This window comes from Limulus polyphemus, unplaced genomic scaffold (genome assembly GCF_000517525.1).
Source record: "Limulus polyphemus unplaced genomic scaffold, Limulus_polyphemus-2.1.2 Scaffold63, whole genome shotgun sequence".
Classification (NCBI taxonomy): Eukaryota; Metazoa; Arthropoda; class Merostomata; order Xiphosura; family Limulidae; genus Limulus; species Limulus polyphemus.
The window spans coordinates 619,147-632,028 of NW_013665673.1; the positions used below are offsets into that span (position 1 = coordinate 619,147).

Below are 12,882 nucleotides of genomic sequence, written 5' to 3' on the forward strand. Positions count from 1 at the left end.
GATTTGATGCACGAGAAAATAGTGCATATTGGACGTGAAGAAGGGAGCAAGTTGCACGTGGGGAAAAAAAACGCGCCTGATTTAAATGTCACACCTGAACCCTCACACCTCTTTAATTATATGTGAAATTATGAACATTGCTCAACATCATGAAAATTGAACCTTATTTTCAATAAGCAATCCTGAAAAATACACGGGGGTGCTTAACTTTTTTCCAGGTGTATACCTTACCTTTGTGGCCTGGCCAATTAAGTTCAATAATGCAGTTACACTTGAAACTGTTATTTCTCCAAACTTATCTGCTTACTTCTACTTGTTTATCAGTACAAGTATTATTGTGTATTAATTTATTTGTTCAGCTAATTTTTATATTATAGAAAATCTGTTCATAATAGGATTATTATTTTGTGCTGTTTACTTGGTGGTATAGTTTTTCTTATATAAATCATTCTTATAAGTAATATGTTTACACAATTCCAAAGTTGTCTACCAGCCCCGATATATCAATTAACATTATGGTTAGGTTAACATAGAGTTGTGAAATGAACCTCGCTAGTAATTATACGTGTATGCATATGCATTTAAACAGTGGTCAGAATGTTTTCTAGCATTTCTGCAATCATCAGTTCTTCCTTACCCTTGCCCCCCACTTTTAAACAAAATTAGGCACCCACGTGTGTATATACTTAAAATATATGTTTATATAGTTATATGTATAATAAACTTTAAACAGTAATCAGTTGAGCTTCTAGCTAGTGTTAATTTTGATATATATATTTTATCAATTAAGACTTGTAGTAGACAAAACTAGCTTTCTTTTGATTTTTTTTTCAGTCATTTTGTTTCTCATACACTTAATGTTAAAAGTAATTGAAACTGTTTGAACATCATTAATATAGCTTTGTCTTTTCTGATATTAGCTTACCAATTATATAAATAATAAGAATTATCTAAAGAACCAGCAAGATTAGTTACGTTCTTTCAGAATTTAAGAAATACCAAAGTTTATATAACATTTTCATTACAGGGAAGAAATTCTGACCATCATTTCACTTCTTTCTGTTGAATCTGTGGTTTTTGTTCCATCTAAAAAGGTTGGTTTCAGATTAAAGTGTGTATTTTCTATAATTAATGTAAATTTAAACAACTTTCTCATGGTGGATATTGATATTTGAAAGTAAAATATCATATAATCAAGTGAAACTTTGGAAACTTATGACCCCCATTAATATAAAGATGCACATATTAGCTTTAATTGATTTTTGGTGCATAGATTACCAATCATAAGTACAACAGAGGCTGTCTACAAACATTAAAAAATAAGTTGAGTACATTCCTGAAATTGACTGACTTTATTTTAAATAATTTAATTTGTTTTGTCATGAAACTGTTTTTATGATAAAGATAATGTATCATTTATTTTATACAGAGTGTTTGTGATAATATTTGTTTGAGAATGTAACTGTTTGTAGTTTCTTTGTGTTTTGTATCACCTTGGCATGGCAGTTTTCAATATATGATAAATTGAAGTTTATTTCCACTAGTTTTAAAAGTAGTTTTCTATCTGTTTTCTTAAGATTTTTTTTGGTAGTGACAGTATTTTTTCTCATCAAAGATAAATGATTATTGAAGAATTTAAGCTGTTACTTTCATATTCTTGAATTATTGTATATTCTAGTTAAAATTATTCTTGTGTAGGTCAGATCAGAAGTGTTCTACTTCAGAAGTTTGTTTAAACGACTTTACCATATTTTCTTTCTTAATTTCAAGAGGGAGATAGCCGTAGAGGTTCACAAGAAGTTCCAGTCTAATGAGGGAGATCATATCATGCTGATGAATATCTACAGATCTTTCAAGAGTGTGAAAGGAAACAAGGTAAAATAAGATTTTAGTTTATGTACAGACTTTTCTTCCAGTTTCTTTGTTTTTGTGCTTCTCTGCATTCCATGCTTATGGATAATGTGTTAGTTTTAATTGGAAATGAGACTTCTTTAGAATTATTGTATCCCATATCATCCTAGTCATTAATATTTCTTGTAGCTGCGTAAAGCCATTTTACAGTTTTTTCAGTTCTTAAGCAGCTTGTTGGATATGTTAGGTTTAGATCTTACAATATCCTGTTGCTAATATTTACATGGCATTTACATTTGTGTGTTAACATTTTTGTTGTTCTTTCAGTTTTGCATGTGTAACTAAAATATATTTTTACTGTACTGATTACTTTGCATGTTATTGTATTTTGTTTCTAAGTCATCTTCATTATTTTTTGAATACCTATTTATTTGTAGTGTTTTTTTTTTTTCTCAGACCAGGATATGATGCATAGTGATTACTTTTAATCTTCAAAGATATGGTGTCATTATTTTTTATTGCTATGTTTAAAGGAAAAAAGTTTTTGGTGGCATAGAGTTAAGAAATTTATCAACCTTTAAACATTGGGGACACATGCTTCTTATTTTTATGTACAATTACATAAAAATTTTCTGATTCATTGAAGTAGAAGAGGATGGACAAAAATTTAAAAGTTATTGAGAATGCTATTGTTTTATGAACAAAGTATATATTTATAGTCCTTTGTATGTGTGTGTAGTTGATACACTAGGTTATTAATACCCAACAGGTATATTTCATTCCTTAACATTAGGTAGCTTGATGTAAGTAGCTTAAAAAAACATTAATAGAATAGGATTCTTAAACATTGGTCTTTAATTTTATCAGAAATGGTGTACTGATAACTTTGTCCACCATCGGAATTTATTGATGGCTGTAGAAGTAAGGAAACAGTTGGCTGAACTCTGTAAACATGTAGGGATCCCACTGAAGTCTTGTGGTCAAGACACAGCACGTGTAAGGTCAGTAAATCTCTTTCAGACAAGTTTAAAGTTGTACCATTTTAAATGCTAGTTATTTGTAAGTGTAGTGGTTAGTCCTAAATATTGTTGAATATTTTATGTAAGGTAAAATTCTTGTGAAAACTGTACTGTATTTATTACAACGTTAGTGAATAAAGATGCTTTGAATAGGATCTCTCTTAATGTAACAGACTCGATGTCTCCTAAGTAACTGATAAAATCAGATTTTCAATAATGTATTTATATGTTGCTCCATCTAGCTCATTGAGCTTCTGTATTATACAAAAGTTGGCATGATTACCTGTATACAAAAAACAAAGTGTAGTTGAAAAAACTATTATACACCCTTCTTACTGGAGGGCAACTGGCATTATGTTCTTTGATAAAGAAAAGCATTCTTCCTTCTAAACCCCACTGAGCACTATTTTATTTTGTCCTTGGGTAGCTGACACTTAGGAGTTTTCTTACACTGAACCAACTCACTGCTATGACACCACAATTTTACAAGTGCATTGAAGATAAGATATACTTCTGTCTTTATAATATAACACACTACAATTTGACCATGAAGTGACATGCTGTACCATTTTAAGCCACTAACAAAAAGTTACCTGTATATTTTGTAGAAGGATAACTTCTAAAACATAATTATCTCCACTGCCACTTACAGCTATTACTTGACTGCCAGGGTTTCAACTTTGCCCATCTAAGCATTCGTCTGATTTTTTCTCGCTTACTCCAGTCTTTTAAACTTCACTTAATTGCTCTTGGCAATATTTGTCTCGTTGTACTCTCCACCTACATCAGTGCACCTTCTATCCTGGTACTGTATATAAGCACCTCATTCAGATAATTTTATCACTTTTTCTTCACAAAGCATTCAGACATGGATTTCTCTACAGAAGTGCTACGATGTTGTTGGGATTTATTGGGTAGAGATGCCTTGTCGGAGGAAGTTCGTCTACCTGCTGTAGCCCTTCGTGAGTTACGTGAGGCTCCTTTTATTCATCCCTTGCTGTTTGCTGGCATCCCAGAGGCATTGGAATTATGAATTGCAACTGCTTGTTGTGTGTCCTGTTCCTGGCTTCTGCTCCTTGATCTGTCGGAACTCAGAATAGATTCTATCCTTATCTTCGAGGCTTCTACGCTCAGGTAAACCATTGCCAAAGGTGTCAGTGACTACCCTATGTGGGTGGAGTCTGCACCATTTTTCTTCTGTAGAGTTGTACAAGCTATTTCTTGTCACCTTCATGCTTTGGGCCTGTGCACACACCATTATATGGATGACTGGTTATTTCTGGCTCCATCTCGTCAGTTGGTGGAACAACACACCCAGATTCTCCTTTCAGAAGCAACCAAGGCTGGCTTTCTTATCATAGCTGAGAAATCCATTCTCTTGCTGACTCAATATATTATCCATCTGGGTGTCTTTTTCAACACCTTTTTAAGACGGGCTAAGCTGACTCCCATCCAGGTTATGGAACGGGCAGTCGGGCTCTCACTCGCATCTCCTTCTCATACTGCACAGATGGTTCTCTTTCTTTTGGGGAAATGGGCATCCCTCAAATCTCTGATTCCTTTGGGACAAGCACACATGCGGTCCCTTCAGTGTTGGCTGTGTGACCAATGGATCATGAACTGCAGTCCATTGGATCATCCAGTTTCTTTAATCAGGAGCAACATCTCAAGTGGTGGTTGGATTGGACCATCGGTGTTGTTCCTATACTGCCCCCTCATCGTGAGATTCATCTCTTTACAGGTGCTTCACTTCAAGGATAGGGTGTGTATATCAACAGTAAGGAATTCCAGGGTCTATGAGTGAAAGACAAATCTTTCTTCCACATCAATATTTTAGAACTTCTTGGGCAATTGTTCAAGGTCTCGATCTATTGAAGGGGAAAATTGTCATGATTCATTCCAACAATTCTACAGTGGACTCTTGCATTTCCCATCAAGGGGGCATGCGTTCTCTTTGTTTTCTAACTTTGGATATTCTCTACTGGGCTCACTCCCATCATATCAGCCTCCTGGCTTGCAATGTTCCAGAGGTGATGAATTTATTAGCAGATTACCTGTCTTGACCCATCTGAATTCTGGCCGAATGGATGCTCCATTGTAAGGTTTTCCGGTGGATTTGCTTTCAGTTGTGGACTTCAATGATTGACGCATTTTCCACTCATTGGTTGGTCTTGGTACATCATCCTTGGGCTTTGGTGATAGATGCATTAAGTCAATATTGGACCTCTATGCCTCTCTCCCAATTCATCTGTTACCCAGAGTTCCAGCTATGATTCGACTCACTACTTGTCAAGTACTGTTGGTAGCCCCATATTGGCTAGCCTAACCATGGTTTCCTCTTCTACATTATCTTCAAGAGTGTCCACCTCTGCCACTTCCTCTTTGGCCATCTCTGTTGAGGCAACCCCAATCCAGCATTCTACACCCATACGTTCCCAAGCTGAAACTTTATGTATGAATGTTATGTGGTCCTTTGCACAACATCAGGGTTTACCTTCTAAAGTTGCCTTGTATTTGTCTCAATCTATCCTTAGACCCACAATGGCCATTTATCAATGGAAATGGCACACTTATCACCAATGGTGTCTCATGAGGAAATTGAACCCATTTCACCCAAATGTGCCCACCATATCTTGTTTTTTTTTTTTGCTTTTTGACAAAGGTCTAGCTTCGTCTACTGTTGCTTTATATGAGGCAGCTTTATCGCCTACTTTTAGATATTATAAACATCGGAAAGTATTTGAATCCTCAGTGCTATCTGGCCTTCTCAAATCATATAGAGTTCTTCGTCTCAAAAGGCCCTTTCCATTACCCAACTGGAATATTAAGGATATTACATGCTTTGTCTCAACATCCATTCGAGCCTTTTACCTCATGTATCACCTTTCCCTTAAAGTATGTTTTTGTTTCTGGCATGTGGACATTGTAGGTCAGAGTTATTTGCACCACATATGCACAGGACTCACTCCACTTATGTTTTTCTATACCCTGAGAGGTTCTTTGTTCCTAATATTCTGGCAGCCAGGGAACGGGATAAATCCTTCTCACCAATTCATATGCCAGCTATTTCTCACCTCCACGACGGATTGGACCCAGATCATTTGATATATCATGTCAGAGCCATGGGGTGTTATGTGGCTCACACTAACTCTTTTCAAGGTGCTAGAAATCAACTCTTTATTCATTGGAATCTTTCAGTTTTCTGTGATTTATCCCCAATTACTTTGACTAGATGGCTTCGCAAATTGATCCATGTTACTTATTCTGAACTTTCTTTACAGGCGAGGAAATTTCTGCATGTCACATCTCATCAGATCTGTCACATTTCTATGTCTTTAGGTGCTTGGTTGAATTTCCTACTGGAGGACATTGTGTGGGCTGGTATGTGGACTTCTACCAATACTTTTCTCTCACATTATTTGCATGATTCTGAGAATTTTTGCCTACCCCCTGTGACTGTTTTGACCATGTCTGCTAGATTATAAAGAGGGATGAGTATTTTATCTTTTCTCCTCCTCTTGTCTCTTTACTTTCCAGGGACCCTCACCTTTTTTTTTTCACTATATCTCACTCTGTGGCGAGTGTTGCCCAGACAGGTGTGCTTATATAAATCCAATTCTACACTAGCAACCAATTACACTATACTTACTATCAGTTGCAACAGGCTCTGTAGAAATGAGGTGTTCCATAAGACCATCTAGGAGCTCACGAAATGGTATTACCATTTCTGCTGGATCGCCACTTGTGAACTATCATGAGTAAAGCTAAAGGGGATGGTGCCTGTTCCTGCTGATCATTGGAATGAATAAAATGAGTAGGTTTGCTTTTAAAAATTTAGATAACTTGATTCACCTATTGCACTGTTTCCAGAGCACTGTTCCTCAGGTCTCCCCAACACACATTACCCCCGAGATTCTACTAGTGGAGCTGGGGAGTCCTTACCACACCCAGTTTCCAGTCTTTGGGGTGGTGGACAGAGGCTTTTCCCCCAGAGTGTATGAGGGATTTCCTCCACTCTTGGAGAAGATGGCGAGGTTGGGGGCCCTTCTACCCGGGTCCCAGATGTTGGTAGGAGCAGCACCAACCTATGCAGGAGCCTACTTGTAATACTGGTTCAGATTTTATACTCAACTATGTGGTTGGGGTGTGCATTGCCCTTCTTTTGATCAATATTGTTTAATATATTGTTCATAGAAGGAGGTCCACTATTTTCTTGTAATTCCAAATGTAGAGTGGTTCCATCCTGGGTCCTTGATTGAGCACAGTTTTCCACTTCCTCTCTATAATTCAGGGGGCTAGTGGAAGGCTCCTTGCCCATTTGGTTGGGGAGTGAGGATGAATGTTCATAATTCCAGACCGGATGAGTTCTGTTCCTTTGGTTGAGTAAGGTATACATGATCCTGTCATTCTGAGCCTAGATTGTTCCCTTTTGTGCTTTTTCAGGTGGAGGAGAAAGTTTGTCCTATTTGGTGTTGCTTGCTTTCTTGTCATGATTCCGGTGCTTTGGAATGCATCACTCTATGGCTACAGCTTGGGATCTCTAGCCCTTGGGATATAGGGACCAAGACCTTTTAATTCCAACCCCGAGTTGTGGAAACCTCAACTATCTGGTTGGGGCTGGCCAATAGGGATGATTACTCATGTACTATTCCACCCTTGATAGAGGAACTAAGTTCAGGGTAAAGAGCATACCTGGTCTGGATGTAGTGCAGTTCCCCCACTTGGGTACCACTCTTATCTTGGTACACTCTTGATCTATGCAGATGTTTTCTGTATGCATAATGCCTTTACCTTCCCCATTCACCTTCTCAATGTGGGATTCTAGCTATAAGTGGCAGCAGAGGTACATATGTTTTAGAAGTTAACATTTTCCTAAATTGAAAATGTATTTCCAATAATACTTACCTTTGCTGACACTCTCCTGCCCTTCCTCCCCATTAAGAGCCAGTGTTAGAGACTAGGATGGTATCAGTCTCAAAAAAGTGATAAAATTATCTGAATGAGGTGTTTATATACAGTACCAGGATAGAGGGTGCATTGATGTAGATGAAGAGGATCATGAGACAAATATTGCCCAAGGGCAAATGAGTGGAGTATAAGGGACTAGAGCAAGCAAGAAAAATTCAGACCCTTGGTTAGGTGGTCAAGTAATAGCTATAAGTTTCAGCAGAGGGAAGTATTATTGGAAATACATTTTTAATGTAGGAAAATGTTAACTTATTAGTGCAGTATAATCTACAGTATTTAACAAACTCATCTTTATACTCTAGTAATGTCACAGTTTTTGTTTTTTGCTGATCGGAAAAGTAAATGCAGAATATTAATATTTTTAACTTCTCCCAAAAATCAGTATATTTACAGAAAGTAAATGAAAGCAATTAATATTCTATTTAGTGCACTGCAGATACTAAACATGTACTCAGAGTGGAGTGTGTCACTCTAAACTGTTCTTAACTGACACAGTTACTTATGATATATTATTAGGGAAGACATCATGGGTGGGTATGGTTTATAACATATGCAGTAAGTGTAAGTTTACTGTGTGGCTACATCTGTCTTGTAGGGAACTTTGATGATGAGCTTAAAATATTCTTTGTCTCTTGACAGAAAGATACTCTTTTTGCTTTAAGCTACTCGATATACTTATTGCTATAATTAAATTTCAGAATTTAATGCTTTTTCAAGTTAGTAAAACTAGTTTGTTGATTTTAAATTTTGTTACTATTAAAATATCTAAGAAAATAAGGAATAAGAATATTATCTATGCACAAGAGCAGTTTCTATACAAACAGCAAGTAAAGATAGGAAACATGAAGTAAAAAAATGTTGTGAATATTTCCAAAAACATGATCACTCTGCATAATTAGTGACTGATATGTTTTACTAAGATAGTAAAAAAATAAATAAGTTAAGATGTCCTTGCCTTCTTTTGGAAATTTTGTTTATGTTAAGTTTATTGTAACTTACATTAATATTTTTCTCTGGTGTATAATTTATTTTCCTACATATTTCTAAGTGAAGTTGAATCGTTGTTTGTATTTGATTTCTTTTTTTCTTAAGGAAATGTCTTGCATATGGATTGTTCTTGAATGCTGCAGAGCTTCAGAGAGAAGGAGGCTATAACACAGTAAGACCACATATACATACATTGTAGTAAGGTGTTTCATTGTGACATAAACAGAAATAATGTTTATGCTTTACATTAATTGTTGAATAAAAGATTATAAAAAATTCCTGTTATTATATTTTAAAATATAGATTTTTGAGAAAAAAGGACTTAAAAGGTTGTTTTCACAAGAATTTAAGAGTTTCTTTGATTTTAGTTCAAGCTTCGTTAAGTGATAAGCTTCAATCATAATTATCAGTATTTTCTGTAAACAAGATTTTTTCTTTTGTTTATTATGTTTAATAAATGACTTCTGCTACCAACAAGTCATGGTTTTGCTAATCTAACACTAGTTGTTTCTAATTATGAAGGTTAAGCACATGATAGAATAACAATCGTGACGTTTTCTTGTCAGCAGTCAGAATGATCTTTAGCTTATAGCAATTGTTGTACCTTCTGGAGAAGCTTTAATGAGTAGTTTAAAGAATGAAACTTGTATTTCAAAAAAGCTTTAGTTTTAGTCTTTTTTTTTTAGTTTAAAAGTCTATGTTAGGTTCAAGGACTGATATTACGGAGCCAAAAAATATTGCCACAGTGCACCAACACACATGGTAGTGTGTCTTTGGCCAAAAAAACAACTTGCAGGACACACTGTGTGTTATTAACAAGAGTGATATTTTAGCAATTTTCCACCTTCTGTAGCTTGGGCTGTGGTAATCTGAGCCATCAAATATTTTCAGTGCATGTGCTCTACTGGACTCTTACTTCACATACCAAATCCATTGAGAAATACCTGAGATATAACTTCTCCAATTTTGATGGAGTTTCTTCCTATTTTTCTTCTTCACACTAAATGTACAGAAATTTTATTAGATAGAAAAACATACTTAACTTTTATGGATTTTTTTCAAATTTGGTACAATAATAGATCTTTACAACCTACAATTAGGAGTCTCATTTGGTGTGAATATAATTCGCATGTGCAAAGTTATTCAATAAAAACTGCTCAAATTTAACAAAAATATTTGTACACATCTACACAAAAAATCACATGAGCTATTGGCCTAACATTTTAACTACAGCTTCACCTAAGAGTAAAAGTGGACTGATTTCAGTTTTTTGTCATTCATGTTAAAGACAGCTGATTTAGAGCAGCAAAACTATAAGTTGAAAGGACGTGCAGATACTTAATTATTGGTTAGGCCAAGCAAACTAGACTAGCAGTTTCTTGCTCAAGTTTTCAAAAGAATCACACGGGTGGACAGTCATTATTGATTATTCATTGCCAACTTTTCAGCACAGATTTACTAAATTTTATGAAATTATCCTAATTAAAGAGCATTTAGCATCACATGATATTAGCTTAAGCAATTAGCATAAGTAATGATCTTGATATAATGGTACTGATTGCATGGGGGTTATGATAAGAAACTGTTAATATAAATTCCATGGTGTTAGTATAAAGGAAACTATTAACACTGTTTTAAAGAGGAAAAACTACCACCATATATTTTAAAGAATCTTTTTGTTTCTGTAAAGTAAAAGTCTGTTCCAAATAATAGGGTTGCAATCCTAAAGCTAATTGGTTACTATCGAGTGTCATTTTCTTATTTGATGTGGTTCATTTGGTGTGTATTGACCAAAAGTCATGATATCTAATTAGAAACATCTTAGGTGTGAAAAAAAGGTGTGGCCAAAAAAAGGATTCAGCATATTTTATTTTACCCACAATCATGCCCAAAGTTGAACAAAAAATGTGGCGTGGCTAACTAATGAATGAATATTTGCTGTAAAATCTGTATCAATGCTATAAGTGTAACTACCAGTTTGGCCACCAATTTTGATTTCATTCCTAAGGTATTTTTTATTAGATTTAGTGTTTTTCAAATGCCAGAAACTGAAATTAAAGATTATTTCAGGTTCTGATGGGCCCAAAATGATCAACATGCATTTTTGCTATTTTCTTAAAGGCCACAAACTAAAATACTACAAAATTATTAAAAGATTTCTTCTCTGATAACTTAAACAAATGATAAAAAAAGGATTAGTGCATTAAGAGTTAAGTAGAAAATATGAAAATTAATGACACTTATTAAAAGACTTGGAAATAAGTTTTAAGGGGGAAAATTAATAAATTTGGTGCAAAGCAAGTTTGCCAAAAAAAATGAAGGAAAGATATTTTGGATACACTGAAAGTTCCACCAAAATTCCAGTAGTGAGATATATCATAAATCATTTTGGTTTCACCAGAACATCTGTCCTTGTTTAATACAAATTTATTTTTGCTTGAGAATCAGTAACTGATATAGGCTTCAAGAGCAACGTTTGATAAATGTAAAGAATATAAGAATCTTAGATTTTCTTTTTGTGAATCAAGTATTAAACCTAATTGAAGATTAAAAGATTAAGTGTGTAGTCTTGAATGATTATAAAATAGGGTTGTAAAAAGACCTTTTGTCTTCAACTGTTATTCTTTTAGTGTAAAGAATAAATAAAAAACATGAAACATTTTAAATTAGTTACCTTGTTTATGTAATATAATTGTTTGATAAAAACTCAGTTTCTTATTCTTTGTTTAATATATTCTTCCATTTAGTTGTTAATTTTGTAACTACTCATTTATGGCTGTAGTTCTAACTTTTCACATAACAGTTGAGTGTAGCCAGTATTTTTGTAACTATTTACATTTGAATTAACTTTAAGGTGTAGTTTTGTAACTGGTCACTTATGGATAAACTTTAGCTTGTAGTTTTTGTAACTACTTATCTTTAAACTAACTTTAGCTTGTAATGGTGTAGTAACTGACTTATCAAGAAACTTAAACTGCAGTTATATTAAGGTTTTGAATTAGCTTTCAAAGGTCATATTTTAAAGGCTTTGTCATAACCTGATACGCCACTTTATTAATGATGATTGTTCATCATTTAAAGAATAACTTCAATTATCACTACAGGTACTTATTTAAATTTTTTATAACTGTAAATTAAGATACAGTGCATTTATGTCACTATCCATGTTTTTTCTTTTTAAGCTTCTAAAAGTATGTACATTTTGAATGTACAAAACCATTAAGGATATGTCTCAAACTTTGGATTGTAGACTTTAAATTCTAGTATGAGATAAAAGTAGTCTTGCATACTTTGTTTTATGAGATATAATATTACTTAAAACCGTTCAAATAATCTTATAACGACATTGTGAAAAACATTTTTAATGTAGCATTGGGAGAAAATACTACTACATTTTTCACATTGAACACTCAAAGCAAAACATGTGTTTGTTGGTAGAATTTAACAAAACTGAGGTATTTGAGTTTTCAATAGTAATAACTTTCAATGTATTTGTTATATTCAATAAAAACATCAAACAACTTCATAGAGACGTTGTTCTAATTATTTTATTTGGGGTTTTTGTTACTGATAGTAATGGAAAAGAATACTGAAAATCAGTATTTCTTTGAAGTTGTTTATCGTCTTTATTGAATACGGTTTCCAACCTTCAGTCAGCTATAAAAACTTTTGGTTTTAGTTATTGACACTTTTTTACACACATAATCATGTTAGTGAACGTTGAATATATGTTAGTATTGATACATGTATTTATATATAAAGAGAGAGGGGACAATCTCATCCATTAACTTACACTGCAGTAATCATAGCAGACTGTCCAGTTTCAGTGAATAATTACATACAGAAAGTTGTATGTTTTGAACTTACACTGCAGTAATCATAGCAGACTGTCGAGTTTCAGTGAATAATTACATACAGAAAGTTGTATGTTTTGAACTTACACTGCAGTAATCATCGCAGACTGTCGAGTTTCAATGCATAATTACATACAGAAAGTCGTATGTTTTGAACTTACACTGCAGTAATCATAGCAGACTGTCGAGTTTCAGTGAATAAT

General features: G+C 34.1%; 1 protein-coding gene across 1 annotated transcript in view; it reads left to right on the forward strand.

Moving 5' to 3' along the window:
• LOC106464822 (putative ATP-dependent RNA helicase DHX33) overlaps window positions 1–12,882 on the forward strand; it is a 55,974-nt gene that overhangs the window by 37,777 nt on the left and 5,315 nt on the right. Inside the window, exons 17-20 of the mRNA XM_013924981.2 lie at window positions 1,028–1,094; window positions 1,771–1,875; window positions 2,719–2,852; window positions 8,931–8,997. Coding sequence (XP_013780435.2) covers window positions 1,028–1,094; window positions 1,771–1,875; window positions 2,719–2,852; window positions 8,931–8,997 — 373 coding nt within the window. The remainder of the gene's footprint in view (window positions 1–1,027; window positions 1,095–1,770; window positions 1,876–2,718; window positions 2,853–8,930; window positions 8,998–12,882) is intronic.